Source organism: Papio anubis, chromosome 2 (genome assembly GCF_008728515.1).
Source record: "Papio anubis isolate 15944 chromosome 2, Panubis1.0, whole genome shotgun sequence".
NCBI lineage: Eukaryota > Metazoa > Chordata > Mammalia > Primates > Cercopithecidae > Papio > Papio anubis.
Window position 1 is genome coordinate 57,298,163 of NC_044977.1, and position 21,106 is coordinate 57,319,268.

The 21,106-nt window shown below is 36.6% G+C and overlaps 1 protein-coding gene and 2 long non-coding RNA genes across 17 annotated transcripts in view; 2 read left to right on the forward strand and 1 right to left on the reverse strand.

The window, feature by feature from the left end:
* Positions 1-11,413, forward strand: part of LOC116273480 — a 39,388-nt gene extending 27,975 nt beyond the window's left edge. Inside the window, exons 2-3 of the long non-coding RNA XR_004181807.1 lie at positions 5,351-5,495; positions 11,328-11,413. This is a non-coding gene — a long non-coding RNA (uncharacterized LOC116273480). The remainder of the gene's footprint in view (positions 1-5,350; positions 5,496-11,327) is intronic.
* The window catches only part of GRM7 (glutamate metabotropic receptor 7), an 888,361-nt gene that overhangs the window by 276,820 nt on the left and 590,435 nt on the right, over positions 1-21,106 (reverse strand). For all 15 annotated transcript variants that reach the window (XR_004181784.1, XR_004181802.1, XR_004181781.1 and 12 more), the window contains exons 6-7: positions 12,443-12,643; positions 3,561-3,700 (exon numbers count right to left, since the gene is read on the reverse strand). Coding sequence is in view for 5 of the 15 variants with exons in the window: in XM_021933241.2 (XP_021788933.1) it covers positions 3,561-3,700; positions 12,443-12,643 (341 nt within the window). In the remaining 10 variants the exon portion in view is untranslated. The remainder of the gene's footprint in view (positions 1-3,560; positions 3,701-12,442; positions 12,644-21,106) is intronic.
* Positions 11,441-19,112, forward strand: LOC110742253. Its single transcript, XR_004181808.1, has 3 exons — positions 11,441-11,581; positions 14,907-14,982; positions 19,029-19,112. It is a non-coding gene; the product is annotated as an uncharacterized LOC110742253 (long non-coding RNA).

A 21,106-nucleotide genomic window follows, 5' to 3' on the forward strand; every position in this document is an offset into this window, starting at 1 on the left:
ATCCCCCTGAACACAATTTAAATTAAATTTCACAATAAAAGGTATCAACAGGGTGACATCCTACCAAGTCCAGTTATCTTAGTAGCCACATTAGTTGAATTAAACCCAGCCTCTTATCCCCCTAAAAGTGACCCCCTTCATGGTTGTCATTCACTCCTTTAGGTCCCATGCAATACCAAGTATAAACTACTGCATCCACCTGAGGGTGCCTGTTTTTCCTAACACAACACTCTTAGCATGACAAAGTAGAATAAAGAATGCTCTCACTTAGTTCCAAGCCAAGAACGAACCCCTGTTTTAGCTAGCATAAACCCCCCCAAAAATCGAAAATATATGGTTAGTCCAAATCTCTGGGCCAATTAAACAGAATATTTTAAACTGAGTATTTGGAGCAGTTGGAATGGAATTGTGTCATTTTCTTTTCTTTTCTTTCTTCCTTTTTTTTTTGAGATGGAGTCTCACACTCTTGCCAGGGCTGGAGTGCAGTGGCATGACCTTGGCTCACTGCAACCTCTGCTTCCTGGGTTCAAGCGATTCTCCTGCCTCAGTCTCCCAAGTAGCTGGGATTACAGGCGCGCACTACCACGCTCAGTTAATTTTTTTTTGTATTTTTAGTAGAGACGGGATTTCATTATGTTGACCAGGCTGGTCTCAAACTCCTGACCTCATGATCTGCCCACCTCAGCCTCCCAAAGTGTTGGCATTACAGGCATGAGCCACTGTGCCCAGCTGGAATTGTGTCATTTTCTATGAGGTTTTCAAGGGCTTGGGGTCTCTGCTTTTTTCTTACTCTCTTCGTAATGGATTTAAAGACCATTTATAGGTTAACAGTTTACATTGTTTTATAATTATGACTCACAACTGTTGTCTGAGCTTCAGACCTATATCAATTTCATTTTGGCTGTAGTATATTTAAGAAGTCTCATATATATAAGAATCCCAATTGGGATGCTTGATTTTCTCCCTTCTACTCCCAGCAGCCTCCCTCATCTCATGTGTTGCCTTCATCCACACAGTGCCTCATGTTACATACGTATCCCGTTCATTTGGCTTCATCTTCACTATCACACATGTCCCTGAGCCAGTGGTCCTCAAAGGGACATCAACATTGCCCAATGACTTCTGATAAAAAGCAAATATTGAGGTTTCCCACACCTCTAGTTCTTCTGAATCAAGTTATCTGAGAGCAGGGCTGGGTAATATGTGCTGGTACAAGCCTTCCAGATGGCTCTGATGCACACTCAAGTTTGAAAAGCACCTCACTTAGCCACCCTATTCTAGCTAGACACCTGCAATACACTCATAATTGGTCTTTCTGCTGCTACTTTTGCCCCCTCCATTATCTTCCCAGCAGCCAAAGTAATTTTATTCCTAAATTTGATGCAGCCACTCCCTCACTTCCTTGCTTAGTACTTCTTAGTGGCTTTTAAATGCACTCAGAATAAAATGTTTAAAATGTATCATGACACACAAGGGGTTGCATGAATATGGCTCTTACCTATTGCTCTAACATCTCCTCTTCCCCTTCCTCTCATTTCCCTTGCTGATTAAATCATCACCACATCAGCCATCTGACCTGCTGGTCACTTTAGTTTTCACATTGCTGGCTTCTCTTGTAGTAGGTCCTTCCTTTTCTACCTCCATTATCCTATCTACCACCTTTTCCATTATCATACTTCAGTATTTCCATGTACATATCTGCTTGCTGTGTACCATGTAACTCCATCCTAGATGCTGAATTGTGCAAGAACAGGGACCACATTTGTTTCATCTACACTGTGTACCTACGCATATGACTCGTGCAGTGCTTCTAACTTGATAGCTATTTAAAACCAAAACCAAAGAAGCAACAAAAACTTGCTGAATAGCTAATCAAATGCAATTCTTATAAAGGATAAAATACAAACCAAACAAATAAAAATAAACCAGTGTTAATGTTTGTTCTTAAAATAGTGTGCTTAAGAACCCCCATGTAAGATCCCATCTGAAGTTGGTGAATGCTACTTGGGAACTCTTATGGATATTGGACAAATTATATGTGCCAGAAATTTAACAAGAGTGCAGGGTTTATGCTGGCAAAGATTAATGAACCTATTTAATCCACTGGGTCTTATAATAAGCCCTGAGCACTTCACCTATGCACCAAAGACCTTGATTCTCTACCTTTAGTTTTGGCAGAACCATCTTCATATCACATGGCAGCACCCAAAAAAACACACTTTGAGTGTGTCATCCAGGTTATACTGTTTTAATTCTACTTTTGATAACTACCCCTTGAGTTTGCCTTTTAGGTTTTTGTTTGTGTTGTTTTTATTTTCTCCTTTTACTTGCAAATTTAGTGTGCCTTGGATTCAGAATAACCTTAGCTTCTCTTTTGATCTTGGCCATTTGCATTTATGTAAGCCATGGATGGTATCTGTTGATTCCAACCATTCCTGGATGGCAGAGCATAATCCTTTGGACCCAATTGTAGTGCCAGTTCATGTGTATGGTGCACCTCACGATGGGGAGAACCGGATAGGTGCAAAAGCAGGTCTAGGCTAAGGCTATGTGTAAATGAGGTCATTGACCTGTAGTGGCTTCAGCCCTCCCTATGTGAACAACCCTTTCTTCTTAGAAACCACGACATAACCTTCCACTTCCCAAGAAATGGGTTTGCTTTCCACACCCAAGAAGCCTTGTTCTCAATAATTCAAAAAGTACTTCCTGAGTTATAGACTAATAAAGGCTAATGGCATAATTTATTGCTTTACAAAAGACATTAAAGGAATTTTCTAGGATAGAGACTGTGATGGTTAATCTTATGTTCTACTTTGCCATGGAGTGCCCTGATAGTTGGTCGAACATTCTAAGTGTGTCTGTGAGGTTTCTGGATTAGATGAAGATTTGACTCAGGAGGTGAGTAAAGCAAATTACCCTCCCCAATGTGGATGAGTCTTATCCAATTATTTCAAGGTCTGAATAGAACAAAAAGGCTAAGAGAGAATTTTTTGATTGTTTTGGAGCTGGGGCATTGGCTGATAGATTTGATATAATCTCGTGAAAGGAAGTGGCTGCTTACTTAAGGTCACGTTTTAAAGAAAGTGGGAGAGGTTACAGAAAAGGGAAGCACTGCAATTACTCAGATAATCCCATTATAAATCTCACATAAAGTGATACACTCAAATGACTCAAAATACTATTTAAAAAATCAGTACCACCAAATAAAGAAGAAAAAGGAAGCAAGGAATTGGGGGAGGCAGAAGAAATAAAAAGTTTAACCAAGAGAAAGATCTTGTGAAATTGTTAAGTAGTAACCTGTTTGCTAAGTAACTCCATCTCAGATTAAATGAGATAATTCGCACAAGTGATGAATATAATACCCAAAACTCAGTGCACATTTCTCATCATCATCACCATCATTATTATTGGATATCAGTTCCTCTTGATGCCCACAACAAATTGCATGCCCACTTGTATATGCACACAACCATTAAACAAGAATCATTTGTATAACTGAGCAAATTAAAAGTCTGTTCATTCATCTCAACAAGGGAAGAAGGGAAGTAGGCAGAACTCACATTGAGCTGAAGTTCGTCTGTCCACTGCCCGATCAGACGGTAACCCGGGTTGCTGGTGTTTGTGGTCTGGTACTGAAAGATGTCATAACGGCCAGGTGCATCCCCGTTCTTGTTAAACATCACTGGAGTGCCAGCACTACCTAAGGAAGACAGAAAAAATGAAAGATTCTAAAGTTAAACAAGGTTCCTTATATCTCTTGTACTATGGGTGACAGGCTAGAGACTTGCTGAGGAGCAAGGTAGTTAGTAGATATCCCCTTTAATAGGTCCCCCAAAACGGTGCCTGGAATTCATAGGCAATTTATCACTATGGCCTATGAATTTTAATTATAGAAGGTGAAAGACTACTTCCCCTTTTGAATAGTTTCAATGTTTCTCAATATTTCTTAAAATTTTATTCTAGTATTTTCCCCTTTCTGAGGAATAAAAACTATATGCATTATTTTTAAGAGACAGCCTTAAGTTTACTATGCTTCTGATGATGATGATTTTGACTATTATTTTAGCTTCCATCTAACACTAAATTGTGGTCAAACAATTTCAAAAATAACAAATTAATATTAAAAGAGAAATGCTATTTAGAAAACAAGAAGTAAATCAGAAAAATATATTTAAATGTATTTTTCTACACATTCTATTTTAAATATTTTTGCTGGTTATTTCTAATTTATATAATTAACAGAGTAAAACATCTAGCAGTGTGTTTGGCAGGCCATGTTTATTTATTTAAAATAAATATTGATTTCTTTCTCAATTTCTCATTTGGATCTTCTTAAAATGTCTAAAAGACACAATCAATTATTTTGGCAGAATTAGACTTTGGAGTTAATTTTAAAGAACCAATATATTTATTAAGCATATATACCTATATCTACATCTGTATCTATCCATCCATACTCAATATATAAGTGTATATGGTTGGATGAGTAAAGATTCCTTAATATTAACCACATAGAACAACTGGAAAACAGTATACAAATAATGCAAGACATGAGTTTTGGTTAGTTTCAGCAATAGTTACAAAAGAATCACAAAACATTCAGTAACTGAGTTCTGTTTCTTTCCTGATCCTCTGGAACTGGGAAAAAATACCACTGGCCACATGATAACATGATATATGACTGCTATCTGTCTATAGGCTAATACTGGACCAATATTCCCAGCAGAAAACAATGCTCTATTTCCTGCCATTTACAAACTGAAATGGTTCTTTGGCCACACACAGTTTCAGCCATTGACCCAAATTTGGTGGCACCAAAGCAATGCTGCTCCGAGAATATCAGTGTCCTCTCCCCATGTGAGACCCAGCTTGCTGTTTGGGAAAAAAAAAAAAAAAAAAATTATAGTGACAGAGAAATTAAAATTAGATACCAGTTAGAAGAGGGCAACTTTGGTGCAATGAAAAATACATTTGTCTGGGGAGCTGAAAGCATTGTTATGTCTGGTTTTGAGGCATAAGCAAATGAAACAATTATAAAAACTATTAAAAATCATTACCATCTATTGAACACATATTTTAGTGTCATTCTTGTGTTGAGTTAGTTGTTTGTGTGGGGATATTCTCAACATCATTGCTGCCTCCTCAAGGTTTGGCTTTTTTTTTTTTTTTTTTTTTTTTTTTACTATTTTAAGCATATTTTTCCCTATCTGGTTAAGATGCTGTCATAACTCTCATTTGAATATGAATATTCGAATTGCCTCGGTATCCATCTCATCCTGTCTCTGTCTTGTCACCCTTGCTCTACATATTTGAAGATAGTCTTCACTGATTTCCTGTTTTTGTGTTCTAGACAAACAAGGCTCTATAACCTGAACAACTTGAGTGGCTTACTCTGCTCCTGGAACTACCAAGAACGAGCTTACAGAGTTCCCTTGCTTATACTCACACACTCTTCAAGTTAACAAATCCAACTCCGTCATAGGAAACATACCTAGGTAATTCCCTGATATGGTTTGGCTGTGTCCCCACTCAAATCTCATCTTGACAAGTAGCTCCCATAATTCTCATGTGTTGTGGGAGGGACTCAGTGGGACATAATTGAATCATGCGGGCAGTTTCGCCCATACTGTTCTTGTGGTGGTGAATGAGTCTCATCAGATCTGATGACTCTAAGAGGGGTTCCCCTTTTGCTTGGCTCTCATTCTCTCTTGCCTGCCACCATGTAAAGACATGCCTTTCGTCTTCCACCATAATTGTGAGGCTTCCCCAGCTTCATCGGACTGTGAATGCATTAAACTTCTTTTTCTTTATAAATTACACAGTATTGGGCATGTCTTGGATTAATACAAGCCCTGAACCCCAATAAAGACTTTGGCACACTAGCTCCTTCCTCCCTCTCTGCTCCCCACCTGCTGGCTAAGTGCTCATACCTAACTGGCATCTAATTTAAATTTCTCCATCACTATAAACATTTTTTATTTTCCAAACAGCAAGCTGGAGCTCTGGGAGTGGACACTGATCTCCTATGAGCAACATTGCTTTGGTCCAGCCAAATTGAGTCAACAGCTGAATCTGTGTGTGGCCAAATCACCATTTCAAATTTTTTTTCTGTCTTTTACCTAGACACTACCCCCATAGACCACAAAGGCACCCACTTTATCATAATAGGGATCTCTTAAACCTGCTGTGTGTAAGAACCGACACAAGTCTTTCCAATATAGGGAGAAAATAATGACAACAAAAACATCAATAACAACAAAAGATTTTTAATATTGGATTTCTGATTTCAACAAGCCTTGTAAGTATCTAAGAAAAAGAAATAAAATCTGGATTTCACATGTTATTAGCAAAGAAATGAGAATCCTGTCAGTTTGCACGAAGACATTATTATTCAGATACTCACCTTTTTCTTTCACATTGGATAGTAGGATTCATGTTGTGCTTTGCTGTAATTCTACAGCTTCTATTCATTAAACAGTACGGTTTGAGTTTTTCATAGTCTTTGAGAAGAGAGAGGAAGAATATTGTAGGCGTGGGGCTCCAGAGGAACTCAAGTGCACCAGCTACATATTCATCAGAATGGGCCCCATCACCGAATCTTTCTCCCTTCTTGCAATCTTTGTTAGAAGAAATGGTCTTGTCATGCCCTTTCCATTCTCATTAAAGTTCCGGTTTAAAAAAATAAGAGCTGAATACTTTATCTAAGTGATGACTTGTAATAGCACATTGTGTGGCTTTGACCTTTTTGATGGATTCTCTAATGCAGCTGTCTTATTATTTCCAGTTTTTTAATCCCCACATCTCCTTTTTAACAGCATCCATGAACTTCTCAAAAGAGAATAAGAAGCATTGTGTTCAATGAACTCTATATTTTAAAAAGGTCCAGAGGAGATAAAGAATTCACCAATGGGGAAATGATTCCCCACAGAGATGCCCACAAGGCATTAGAGCCAAGATGCAGGTACACCAGGGCAAAAGAAATAGAATCACCTGAGAAGATGGGTAACAGACAGTAAAGGACAGATAATGGATTGTACTGAAGTCTGAAATCTCCCCTACTGGATGAGAGTCTCTGAATTTCTTTCTTCTTGGACAGAGAAGGAATAGAGACTCAGATAGCCCAGATAATAAAACAGTCTTCTGCATCAACGTATTTATCTGACACATTTTCTGTTCTCATTTTACCAAACCATGCACAGATTCCAGGAACGTGACATTTGTTCGGGGTTCCTGTTATCTCTTTCTGCCCAAGAAACCACTCTGAATATTAGTACTCAAAACAGTGACAACACTTATTTCGTAATTTGGTCAGAGCTCTGTAGGGACAGCAGCTCTCTGGTCCACTCATGTCAGCTGGGGCAACTTGAGGCTCTCATGTCTGACAGTTGATATTAGCTAACAGGTGGGACCCTCAGCTGGGGTTGTAGCCAGAACATGTGGCTACACGTGGCCTGTCAGTGAGACATCTAGGCTTCCTCCCAGCATGGTACCCATGCTCATAGTCCAAATGTTCCAAAAAAACTAGACAAAACTATTTTGCCTTAGAAGTCACAGTGCTACTTCCAAATTAATCACAGGCTCACTCAAAGGGAGGAAAAATAGATCTCACCTCTTGATGAAGGAAAGCTAACATCATATTGCAAAAAAAGCATGTGAGATCTGCCATCTCTACAAAATATAACCTACTCCAATTTGTTTCCTAGAAACTAGTAAATTGAAGTACAGACATGCTTCAGATGAAATCCTTCATTCTATAGCTATTATTTGAGATTTTATAATCAAGACACCAAATTTGTTAAGTTTATATTTGTAAGTATTGCCATATGGTTGGATGGGCCAACGTAAAGGTAACGAAAATGAATTTAGGCTTGGGACTTTGCATGGATTTGGGTTGCAGGAAAAATATCTAGGCATGATAAATTACCCATTTCTTTCCTCAATGCATAAGAGGAGGCTAAATACTTGATGAAACTGTATCAAACACCTTTAGGGTACGATATTATCATTTTTTAAATTGCTACTTTGGCAAATACGAAGACCAGAACTGTTAAATTATACTCTGCTGTTAACAAAACTCCTGTCTATACAGCAAACTTTGTACTAAAGTAACCGTGAAACATCATCTCAAGCTTACTGAGACAAAGAAAAATCAAAATCCTCCTAAAATATGCAAAATAAAGTTTAAATTTTTCACAATGGATTGGAAGAGACTTGAGTTCTAGATCTGTCTCTGTCCTTTGCTAGCTATGGAGTCTTGGACAAATACTTTTTCTCTAAGATTTGATTTTTTAACCAAAAGTCAGAAAATTGAATGAGTAAAACATGTCAAGTTCTTTTCCCCTCTAACCTTTGCTCACTTAAAGTGACATAGGACCCACTGATTAAATTTAGCATAGTTTCTTTGATTTACAAAACTTTTGAGCCTTGTCATCCATGAGTACTGCAGTGTCTTAGGAGCCAGAAGTCTCTCAGCTGTCATATGGAAGAAAAAGATATCCTTAGAGAAAGAAGATTTTGTTGACCATAGAGTATGATTACAATGATGACAAAAAAAAAAAAAAAAAAGAGAAAAAATTAGCCCTTCCTGAAATTCCCATGCAACCTCAGATATAAGAGGAGGCAGCAGGAATGATGCAGGAAGCCCTTGCTCTCAGCAACTTGAATAACATTCAAGGAAGCAGATTGTGGACTTAGTCGTCCTGTGTCTCAAGTATAACATCATCGCTACCTAGCTGTATGGATTTGAACATCGTAATTCTTAAGTTCCCCATGAATCAGATTCCTTATCTGTAAAAAAAAAAAAAAGAAAGAAAGAAAAAAATAGCATCCTAAACCATTATGATGTTTTAAAGATAAAATAAGTCAATGCATAAAACGTTTAGCAGTTTCGGGCACACAATAACCACTTAATAAACATAAGCCCTATGAATAGCTCAGCTATTCTGGCTTGTCAATAGACAATCCCCTCTTGACAAAATGGGTCTATAATCATTATCTAAAAGAAGAATCAGGGAAGAACCATCAAGAAAACTTACCAAACAAATTTTATTTTTGTCGCTAGTGTAAGAATGGTCACACATATCCATGAACCAGAATAAAAAATCCAGAAATTGACCTCAGCATATGAAATACGATGATTGAAAAAAATAGTATTTATATTTGTTTGACTCTGGGAAAATTGGTTATACAAATATTAGGAGATTCTGTAACATCAAGAAAAAAATACAGAAAGAACATAACTTGTAGTTGATCTTCTTTGTCTCCATCTAAACTAGGAAACTATTGATCCCCATATTGAATGTGGCTCCTCTTCATTCAGATACTAGGTAACTCCTGAAAGATTGATACCATGTTGTGGTTTTAAATGAGTTGTTATTAAGAGAAAAAAGTAAAGAGTTTTTTAAGACCATACTATATCCAAACCAGGAAATTAACACTGATAGAATACTATTAAAACTAATCTGCAAATGTTATTAAAATTCCTCCACCTTCCCATTAGTGTTTTTTTCTAGCATAGGATTAATCAATATTTCCACATTACATTTGATAGTAATACTTCCTTGGTCTCTTTGAGTCAGAAACAGTTCCTTTATCTATTATTCTCCTGGGCACTTTAGAAAAGTACTTGCCAGTGATTTCATAAAACATCTTTTAATTTGGATTTGTTTGATGTTTCCTTAAAATTAGGTTTAAGGTATACTTTTCGGCAGTAAAACCTTAGAAGTGATGCTGTAATCGTGCCACTGTATCGTATCAAAAGACACACAATGTTCATAAGTCTCATTAGTGATGATGTCCACCTTGATCACCTGTTTTACGTGCTATCTCCCAGTTTTCTTCACTACAGAGCTACTATTTTCTTTTTGGTTATTCATATATATCTTGATGGAAGGTACTTTTGACACTATGCAAATATCTTGTTTCTCATCATACTGTAACCCCATACTTTTAGCATCCCATGATACTTGCCTAAAAAAATTACTACTTAGGTCTTTACTAAAAGGCCACTCTGTATTTCTATCTTAACTTTATTCCATCATGCTGCCTATTCTCTTGCATTTGTTTAATTAGTTCAAGTTTATTGATATCAGTATGGAGTCATGGTTACTTATGTTATTTTATGAGTTATAATCCACTGGGATCCCAGAGTTGGCCAATGGGATCTCTTCCAATTTGGTTTCTGTGCCCTTTCAACATGACCCCTTCAGTTTTTGAGAATTTTCTTGTATTCTGGCACAGCATGCTTCAAGCTTATTTTGGGCTTTCCCTGCCCCAGGACCTTAAAGAATGGTCCCAACCATTCTTTAGGGGTTCTTCTACCTTTTTAATTTAACAATGATATTTATAAATAATATCTGTGTGCTAGATGTGTTTTTACCTGTGTATCATTGCTCTCAGGCCCTCTCAGGGAACAGAGCCAGGCAGAATTGGTATATATAATACACATATAAAATTTACTTCCATATTTACCCATTGCATGTTTATTAAAAACCATATATATTATAATCCAACACAACAGGGTTCATTCTAGATTTCCCTCAATCCTTATTGGTGGTTTCTATCTTAGATAATGAGAAAACTGGCTCTCATTATTCACAATATATATAATTATTTTCTCAGTCTTATTATATACATAGATTAGCTTCAGAATTGTGAAAAAAGCACAGATTTACTAGATATTGTCCAATGAACGTGTACAGCTATTTTTGTCTTCAGCCTTATATAGTCAAATACTATTTTCCAAAATTACTTGCATTCATGATTTATTCCTCACCCTCCTTCACTTTAGTTATGTAATTTATAAGATAATTTGTTACTGTCTGTGTTGAATGTTGCATTGCTCATACATTCAAGTATACTTATTTAATTCTTGGCATGTGAAACATTAAGATGTAAGAGTCGAGACTATTCAAATAGATATTATCAGAGTGTGCTTCCTCCTATTCCTTTTATCCTATTGGCGCATTTTTTCACCTATCTCTACCCACATATTTTGGGTAACCTATTAATTTATAAAAGAGTTTTGTACTTTGGGAAATAAGTTTAAAACTTGAAATATGGTTGATGTGGCAAATTACAAACATTACTTCTATTAACTTGAGTATTCTGATGTTACTTTATAAGTGTGTGTGTGTGTGTGTGTGTGTGTGTGTGTGTGTGTGTGTAGCTTTTCATTTATGGTTCTCGGCTCATAATTACCATAACCTTTGTTATAATGTTGGTGCACTTTAGGCCTCAGAAAACAATTTCTCTTTCCGAACTTCTCCTGCCCTCTTTCTACCAACCTAAGGTAGGATACCAACCTTCCTCCACCTTTCTGTTAACAGGCCATCAGACCCTCATTTTAGAACGGTCCTGTCCCATATCCTGGAGGAAGAAATGCTGCACAGATAGACCAAGAAAGATGTGGACAGACAGGCCTTGCTGGGTATCACTGCTTAGCCTATTAGTATTAGAGTATATCCTTTGTGTCCAATCACATTTCTTCACAGTTGTCGATCATGCCTATTCAATGAAATCTTCATAAAAGGCCCAAGAGGACAAAGTTCAGAGAGCTGAACACAGGGAGGCTGACAAGAAGGTAAGCAATAACTCATCTGTGTGCACGGGAGGCCAGCACACCCCAACTCCATGGGGACAGAAGCTCCCACTCTCAGGACCCCTTCAGACCTTGTCCTATGGATCTCTTCATCTGGAGGTTTATTTGTATCCTTTAAAATACCCTTTGTCATAGATTTAAGTAAGTGTTTTACTGAGTTCTGTGAGTTGCTCTAGGAAATTAATCAAACCTGATGAGAGGATTGTCAAAACTCCAGTTTATAGCCAGCCCATTGGAAGCACAGACAAAGCAACCTAGGGTTTGCCACTGTCATTGGAAGTGGCAAGGGGAGGAGTCTTGGGAACCAAGCCTCCAACTTGTGGGGCTTGACAGCATGCCAGATACATCATGTAGGAATTGAAGTAGAGGACACTCAGCTTATGTCCATTGCAGAATTTATTGCTAGCTTGGTGTGTGGGGGAAACCTCTCCCCTGACATTTGGTCATGGAAGTCTTCTATGTGAATTCTTGTTGTGGTATGTGAGCAGAGGAAAAATGGCTTCAGTTTTTCCATATTCAGAGGTACCTACAGCAACTGCTCCTTTCCCTTCCTCTTCTATCCCATACCCACCTGAATTCACCAAAGAAGAATTTGGCTGTGTGCAAAAAAAAAAAAAAAATCTCTATTTCAAGAAAACGAGACCAAACCATAACCCCCCAAATATATTGTAATTCATTCTTCCATTCATTTGCTCATTCATGCATTGATTCAGTCATTTAAAGTTTTATAATCAAGCAAGTTTTGACACATATTTTAAAGCAAATCATAATAAAAATTTAAAACTTATGAAACAGAATGCCAACACTTAGAATTCCAAAAAGGATGGATTTTTGGAGACTCACCATTGAAGTTAACATTGCGGATATACTTCAGCAACTTCTTGCCTCCAGCTTGCTCCATCTCTGGACAGACACCCCGGTAGTCAGCACAGAGATCCTTGTTCATGTGGTGAAGGGCATGAGCCATAGCATAGACCGCGTCAATCACAAACTGGACTTTACCCTCCTGCTCATAGTTGGAATCTTTTCCAATTCTCTCCTGTCCTGCACATTAAAACAAGAAACACACACACACAAATTGGCATTGAGTAGAATGTCTAAATTTAAAAGTAAATTTTCAATTATGCTTAAAGAAAACACTGCTTCGACAACTATAGTAATTCAAGCCACATTTGCCTACCATGTGATAGCCAGCTGGTATCCATATCCAGCTACCACGTTAGATTTCTCTAATAGTTTGTAGTATTTTACTTTGTGACACCTTACCTGCTATTCAAACTATAGTGGTCCCTTAGAATAAAAGGATCTTTGAGATTAGAAGCTGGGTTGCCACACTCAAGTCTGAAAAGCTTGCTTATTCTAGAAAGACCAAATGGATAATGACAGAAAACAAACTAAATTCCACACCTGAACTCATTACTTTCTACATACCTATTGTACCGTCTCAACTGTCGCCTGTCTCAATTGTTAATATTACTGGAGATTCAGATGCTCAGGCTAGAAACACTGATGTCAGTTTTCTTTCTCTTCTCTTTCACAATCCCTGCTCTCACATATGTAAGTCTAATAAATTCTAGCAGTTCTACCTGTGAAATACTGAAGAGTTTCAAACACTCCACCAATGGCCTATTTATGCCTCCTACCATTTTCCATCAGGTGCAAAGCTCATGTCTCCTTTCATCCATTCATTCCTCCATATTCACCTTTACAAACGATCGAGTTAGTCCCACCATTCCCACACTAATAATCCTTCAATGGCTCTCTACTGCCTACAGATTAAATCCAGATCCTTTTTACTGGTACCAGCGGATATTTATCATTTTGCTCCCATCTGCCTAATAATGGTAACAACTGATATTGACTAAGTCTCCACACTATGTTGAAAGCTGTGGATGTGGGATTTTTATGTCATCATCACTTTGTGAGGTAATTTTTCTTATCCTTATGATACTGATGGGAAAGCTGAGCCTTATAGAGATTAAATCACCTTCCAAAGGTCATTTACAGGTAGAGCAATGATGATGGCCCAGGCTTGTCAGACCCCAAAGCCCACATTCTTCTCATTACTTGGGCCCTGCCTACCCTCTCACATTTATTTTCCTTTACTCTTCCACATAGGTGTGACTATTGTTGCAGTTAAACTATCTTTGCTCATGCTGTTTTCTTTGCCAGGGAGGTCCTTCCTCTTTGCTTCCACCATCATACTTAATTCCCAACCGTGTGTCACATTGAGGCACTCAATTGCAATTTAACATTCCCGTAAAACATTTCAAAACTTGCTTATAGCAGTGTCAATAGAATCATATTTTAATGCTCTACCAGGTGTCCAAGACATTTTTCTTGTTTTTACTCTTGGATCCCCACCATTGAACATAGCATTTAGCATCTAGCAGATATTAAATAACACTTGTTGCATTAAATCATGCATTCATTCAGTACATGACACCAGCAGCTCTCTCTAGACCTCTGTCCCTCTATGAAGAATAATTATCCACAAATTGCATTTCACTTTCACATCAATATTTTCCAAATTGTTTTCTATGGCACATTTGTGTAGTGAAGAAACAATAAGAGCTCTACAACCTCAACCCCTTTTCCTGCAAAACACACGAAGGTTTCCCAACAGCCACTGTGCTAAAAAGTTTTAGGTTTCTTCACTGAGAGACTTTTCCAGAACATTTAACATTATACATAAAATATAGTCTCCAAGAGGGAAATTTAGAATTTCCCAAATTTACTTGAATTTGTATTTTTCCATTTCAGAGCACCATTAATATCTCATATGCCAGAGAGCTGTGTTTTATATGTATCTCATTTAAATACCAAATCAACTTTATGCTCACTGCCTGTCACGGGATCTAGGGTTTTTCAGTGTATATAGTATAGGATTTTTTTAAAAAAAGACAAAATTTATCATGAATTTATGCCGCTACTTCCCATTCATATTCAGGACTACAGAGTTTTTGCTCAACCTTGACACTCTTAAATCTCTACTTCCTTTCTCTCATAAGGAAAATCTTGGTTCTCAATGATATCGCTATGATTATTCATTTGCTTTATCCCATAATATACAGATAACATTCTTAGAATAACAATCATGTCTAACTAATAGTCTGAAAAGTATAGAACAGCCTTCTGCATATACCTGTATGTGTTTTTCAGTTTTTGCCTGAGTATTTTGGGGAAGAATTTTGAGAAGTAGAGGAGCTTTGTCAAAGGGTAAATTCATGTGTATTTATATATATATATATATATATATTGGCAAATTGCACTCTAAAAGGATTGCATCATTTTGCCGTCCCACCAGCAATGGATGAAAATGTTTGTTTCTCTGCAACCTCAGCAACAGAGTATGCTGTCGAACTTTAATTTGCGTCAATCAGGTACGTGATAAATGCTACCCCATTGTGTTTTTGTTTGCATTTTTCTTGTTATAAAGGAAATTGAGCTTCTTTCATAAGGAAAAATGCAACTTGTTTCTTGTTTTTGTAAACTGTTCATAAACAAGTCAATTCTGATAAAAAATTACTAGCCATTTTCTTCTGTATTTAAAATTAATTAGATATATTAACTCTTTGAGATTAAGTTGCAAATATTTTTCCCAGTTTGTCATTATTCTTTTACCTCTTTTAGGTATCTTTTTTCAAATAAAAATTTATTCTTTTTTTTCTAATAAAATGTATTGATTTAGTTTTCTCTTAATATATCTGGATTTTGAATCATGGTTAGAAAAAATGAGCCCTCTTCCAGAGTACAGAAGTTTTCATCCATGTTTTCTCTTAGTACTCATATAATTTTTTAAGTTAAATATTTGACTCACTTGGAATGTATTTTGTTATGCAATGTGAGAAACTAATCAAAATTTTATCTTTTACCATATAGCTATGCAGTTATTGCAATATATGACAGTTCACCTTCTCTTGCTGATTTGAGGTTCTGCCTTTACTATATGTTAAATTTCCACGTGACTGGGTCCCTTTACGGATTTTTAAAATCTGTTTCATGGTTTACTTTCTCTATCCATGCACCAAACCAGAGTTTCACTTATAAAGGCTTTATAACATATTTTAATAACTGATACAGCAAGCCCCTCTGTGCCAGATTTGTTGATTTTTAAAGATTTTTCTGAATAATTTATTTCCTCCAATAAAATTTATTAACCATTATCTTCAGAAAGAAAATCTAGCAACGTGGTGGTCCATTTATCGGGTTTTCGTTGTATTTAAAAATAAACTCGCCTAGAACAGAAGCCTTGCTGAGGTTGAATCTTCCTATCTGTACCTTCATTTGCTCAAGTCTAGTTTTGCTTCTCTCAATAGTGTTTAAAGTTTTCTCATACAGGTTTTGAATGTTTCTTGCAAAGTTAGCCACGATGTTTTATTCATTTTTGCTATTATAAGTGTGGTGTTATTTTTCATGAATCATTTTATTGGTATTTCATCGTATATATAAAAGCTACTCTTTGCTACGTTGTGGCTGTTTTACTGTTTTCCAACCTTCTGTTATGAAAAATTTCAAACATAGAGCAAGGTTAAAAGAACTTTAGAGTGAACCCACTAACTAAATTCTAATATTACCATTTTACTATATTTATAAGGCTATTCATTTTTAGTATTAATTTTATAACCTGCTACTTTATAAATTTCTCTTATTTTTTATAGAACTTAGAAAAGGCAATCTTGGAGGCATTTTGACCATTATAAAATATACACTATGAAATAGGTTCAGACTAATAATTGAGGGGAGCCATTTCCAAACTATACTAATAAAGACAATCATCCTGGAAAGAATGCCTTGAAAAATAATTGCATTATTTTACATAATAAAATATTTTATTATCTGTGAAACATTGCAGGCTTTATCCCTTTCTCAGAGAGTCTCCAGGTATGTTAACATATTAAAGGCTCTGAGAAGACTTATGCATTAAATTTGTCTTTGGAGCTAATAGGACTTGAAAATGTAGCCTTATATCAACAAAATCAGAAGTGACAAGTTTATGTTTCATAAAAAGGATTTAAGCTTTATTTTCCTTAGTATGGCAGTCACAATTATTTGTCAATCTCAGAGTCTTTGACTGCTCATATACCATCTCTACTCCTTGTCTCCCAACTGAAATCTGATTCTGTTCAGATATCGGAGGCCACCAATAGGAGTGAGGATTTCTGGACTTTTCACTGAGTTAATCCTGATTTGTCGAAGCCAATCCAATCTCCTCTGCAAGGACTGCTGTAGGAACATGGGATAGGATACAGTTCTAGCCAATGAGATATAAAGAAAGAGTTTGCTGGAGAACTTCTGAGAAAGTTTATTTATTCTTACGAAGAGATTAGTGAATTGTATCAAAAATCTCCCACACCGCACCCTGTCCACACACCCTGCAACTATTCTAGTTATTCTGTAGTCCTGAAGAGATGATAGCAAACCACGACAACAGGGTAAATACTTGATAGGGAAGTGAAAATGCAACTGAACCGTGAGTTAGCCAAGCTTGAAATCACCCTCCACTAGGTCTTCCAAGTAATACATGAAATGGTTCAGCCACTTACTAAACCTTGATTGTCAATATTTTCCAGGTTTATTTAACTACTACACTTCTTATTCATATACCCATTTACAAAATTCTAAGGGACTAGCATTAAACACACCCACACACACACTGAAATACAGTGTTAAGAAATATTTTCAACAACATAGCTTGAAGTGGACCAAAGAAAAAGCAGCTTTTTTTCAATTAATTCTCCATTAACAGGACATTGTTTTGATCTCTGTGATTTAATGAGACATTATTATATTCTTTATTTGGAGGAAGTTCGTCCTTTTCATTACGTTTTCTAGGAAAGAGTCTGCAGTTTAGATAAAATGGGAACTCCGAAGCATTATCTTTTTCCTCTCTGGTATGCAAAGCTTACCTTTTCAAGTCTCCTGATTTTCTTTTCTGTTATTACTTTTGCCCAAAGAGTCCAGTATTTATCTTTAAAAGGCACACTCTTTTAACCTTCTGTTGAATTAATTGTCAGTTGCATTACATAAGAATAACCCATAAATTCTTTCACTCTCAGAATTTCTAATGGTCATGCTATGGGGAAGATCTTTTCTTTGAAATACCTGTTTAATTTGCTCATTTCAGCTTACTGCTTCCTCAGAATATATGCCTTAGATAAAATGTATCAGCAAATTATTAGGATAAAAAAGATATGGAAAATGAAAGATATAATGGATTTGAAATTGTTAATTAAAAAAAAAAAAAATCCTGGCCGGGCACGGTAGCCAGTAATCCCAGCACTTTGGGAGGCCGAAGTGGGCGGATTACCTGAGGTCAGGAGTTCGAGACCAGCCTGGCCAACATGGTAAAACCCCATCTGTGCCAAAAATACAAAAATTAGCCGGGCTGGTGGCGCGTGCCTGAAATCACAGCTACTCAAGAGGCTGAAACAGGAGAATTGCCTTGAATCCAGGAGGCAGAGGCTGCAGTGAGCTGAGATTGTGCCACTGCACTTCAGCCTGGGCTACAGAATGAGACTCCGTCTCAAAAAAAAAAAAAAAAAAAAAAGTCGTGTTTCAAAAGGAAAACCAAAAGACAGAGAGATGGAGTTATGGTTAGGTGAGAAAACAAATCAAAGATGTTTACTAATGTACACTGAGACACACAGATGCTAGAAAGATTCAGCAGATTTGAACTGGCATAAGGCTCCTCATGTGTTTTTAAGGCAATGAATAATTGAAATTTTTATTTCAAATATTAATTGAAGTGATTTCTTTGGAAAGTCTGATCTGAAGCTGTGTACGCTTGTGCTGGCAGTGCTTTTAGACTTTGCATTACATAATTTTATTGAATGTAAAGCCTCAAACTTAAATATTTCTTGAGGATGAAGTCCTGAGTAGTAACAGCATATAATTAACTTAAATATTAACGTTTGGATCTATTGTAAATGATAAATGCCTTAATAAATAGTAATTGAATATATTACAAGAGCTTTGAAAAGAGAGTCAGGGCATATTTCATTTGTGACAAACTGCTATATTCTGGGTGAAGGGGGCACAGGGACAGCAGGGTGGATATCCTGGAGTGTTACAGAATGTTGCTGGGTTCTAAAAGTGCTACAGTAACCTAGCAAGTCTCATTACAAAGCTGCTGCAGCTTTGTAATATTTCAAAATAAATTTAAAGATAAATAGATAAATAACTCTGTCGACTGGGTACTATTCCCCTTCAAGGGTAGGCATTTCTCTTTATAAAATGAATATTAATGGAAAACTAAGATTCTGTGTTATATTGAAGTTTACTTTAGTGCCATCTTTCATAGTATCCACATTTAGAGAATCCCAGAGTAAAATCCTATATGGCCTTGTGAGAATTATCAATAGAAGCAAAGTCAGAAGGTCTGGAATGAGCCAAAATGTCTGCAGTATTGCTGTGCCTCTATTTGCAGGTAAAGATGAGTGAGAATTGAATGTGATGAACGACTCCTGAAAAGAATGCTGGGGTTCACAGTGGGTCATAGCACCACCGGCAGCACGTGTTCATTGCGAACTTTCTGTGCACCAGGCTCTGTGGAAGCACTTTTCATGGTTTGACTTTTTAACCCTCACAGCACCCTTCTGAGACAAGTACTATTAATAATATTTTCTCCATTTGCCTTCCATTTCTTGCGTCTGTGTTACTTCGTTGCACATTATAAAAAATGAGCCAAATGGTTTCGTCCCTATCCACACAGGAAAAAGCGACACACTTGTCCTCCCACCCCCATCCCCCTTTAATTCTTTTCATTTTTGGTATTAGTTTAGGGTCATAAGTAATCTAAAAGTTCATGCTGGCCATTATTTTTATTTACATCCTCTTATACCTACTGAATGTTTCAGCAGAATTTCCTGCAAGGAGGATGGTTTTGACAACCACCACTGTATTCTTGCTTGACTTCTCTTTGGGTGGAAAAGTTAATGCCCAGAACAACTGACAAAAGGCTGGCAGAGGAATGAAGAAAACAACGCAAAAAGGCCAGATGACTTACCCATTGATCTTCCAGCTTAAAGGACCAAAATTCGATTGCAATTGAACCATTAACATCCTAATGTTCTGCAGTAGAAGTACTGAGTGCTCTGCTAAAGATTCAAAAAGAATTACAGCAAAGGAAAAAAAAAAGTCTAGCTAAAACCCATTATTTCTAAGCATTTTTCAACTAGGATGCTTCCTTGAGAGCTATTCATTTTCACTTAAAACTGTGTTTTCTTCTGCAATTCCGTTTTCAATTTCCAGGTAAGTACAAGAAAAGATACAGGCAGTGAATAAACGTGTGTTGGGAGTAGGGGGTGGATAATGAGGATGTGTTTAGGTACAATGCACACAGAGACTGAGGTTGAACGAAGGAATGTTTCCATCTCATGTTTACACACTCCAAACATGTGAAAGATGTCCTGAGACTCCACCAAGGACTTTATGGCCAAGAGCAATTTGTTGTGGGTAATGCTAATCAGTTCAGTAAAGGTAAAAACACTGTTTGCTACTAAAACTAACATAAGAAAACGTAATATACCTTGTTACCAGACAAACAAACAAAACGATATGGTTTCCTAAAGAAGCACATAGATTCAGTTTCAATGTCTTACATAGATTTCCTTCTCCTAAGCTTTCTTAAGCCAATTTTCTACTTCAACAATTTTGATTGGTCCTCTTCTACAAGCCATAGAATCATTGAAAAAGTATTCTTTCTAGAATTGACTTAAATAAACGTCTCTATAGATGCCTGTCCTCTTAACTCATTCCTCAACCAAACCTCCTTCAATAAGGAGGTTGTACCACTCTGAAACTCTGTTTATGCCATCCCAGGAGTTGTATTCAGGTTGAACTTTTAGGACATTCATGTATCTGTTTATTCACAAAAGCATTAAGAAGCCAGATGAAATAGTGGATCTGTTCAATTATCACCAATAGTTGCTAAAAGCATGAGATAAAAGGATGGTGGGAACTTTGCAGTGAATAGATCAGGTTGACAACCCTGGAATCCTAGCTTAATCTTTTTTCCTCCTCCTGTTTTGTTCTTGACATTAGCCAGTTTTTTGTTTGTTAGTTTGGAAAACGGCATTATATACATATGAAGCCATGTAAACCAACAACAACAAAAAACCTTCACAAAAACATAAATTTTCAGAGTAGAAAGGAAAATGTCACCTTGTCGTCTTGTGCCTAGGATATTCCCTCTTCTAAATATAACTACTCTCATTCCTTATGTTAATAACACACAAAATTAAGAAACAGATTTTATGTGTTTTCTAATGTGATGCAATACTAAATGTATACCACCACCTTGTAGAAATTCTGTCAAATACATAACCATATAAACACAGAAAGAAAGAAAGCAAGAGACATAAACCTGATCAAGCTCTGGATCTATGCATTAATTTACAGGAAACACAGAAAATAAAGAAAATATACATCAAAAGTAAAATTCAATTCTCACAGGACTGTTCTGACAAATGGCAAGAAGTAAAAAGAAAAGAAGGAAACATATTT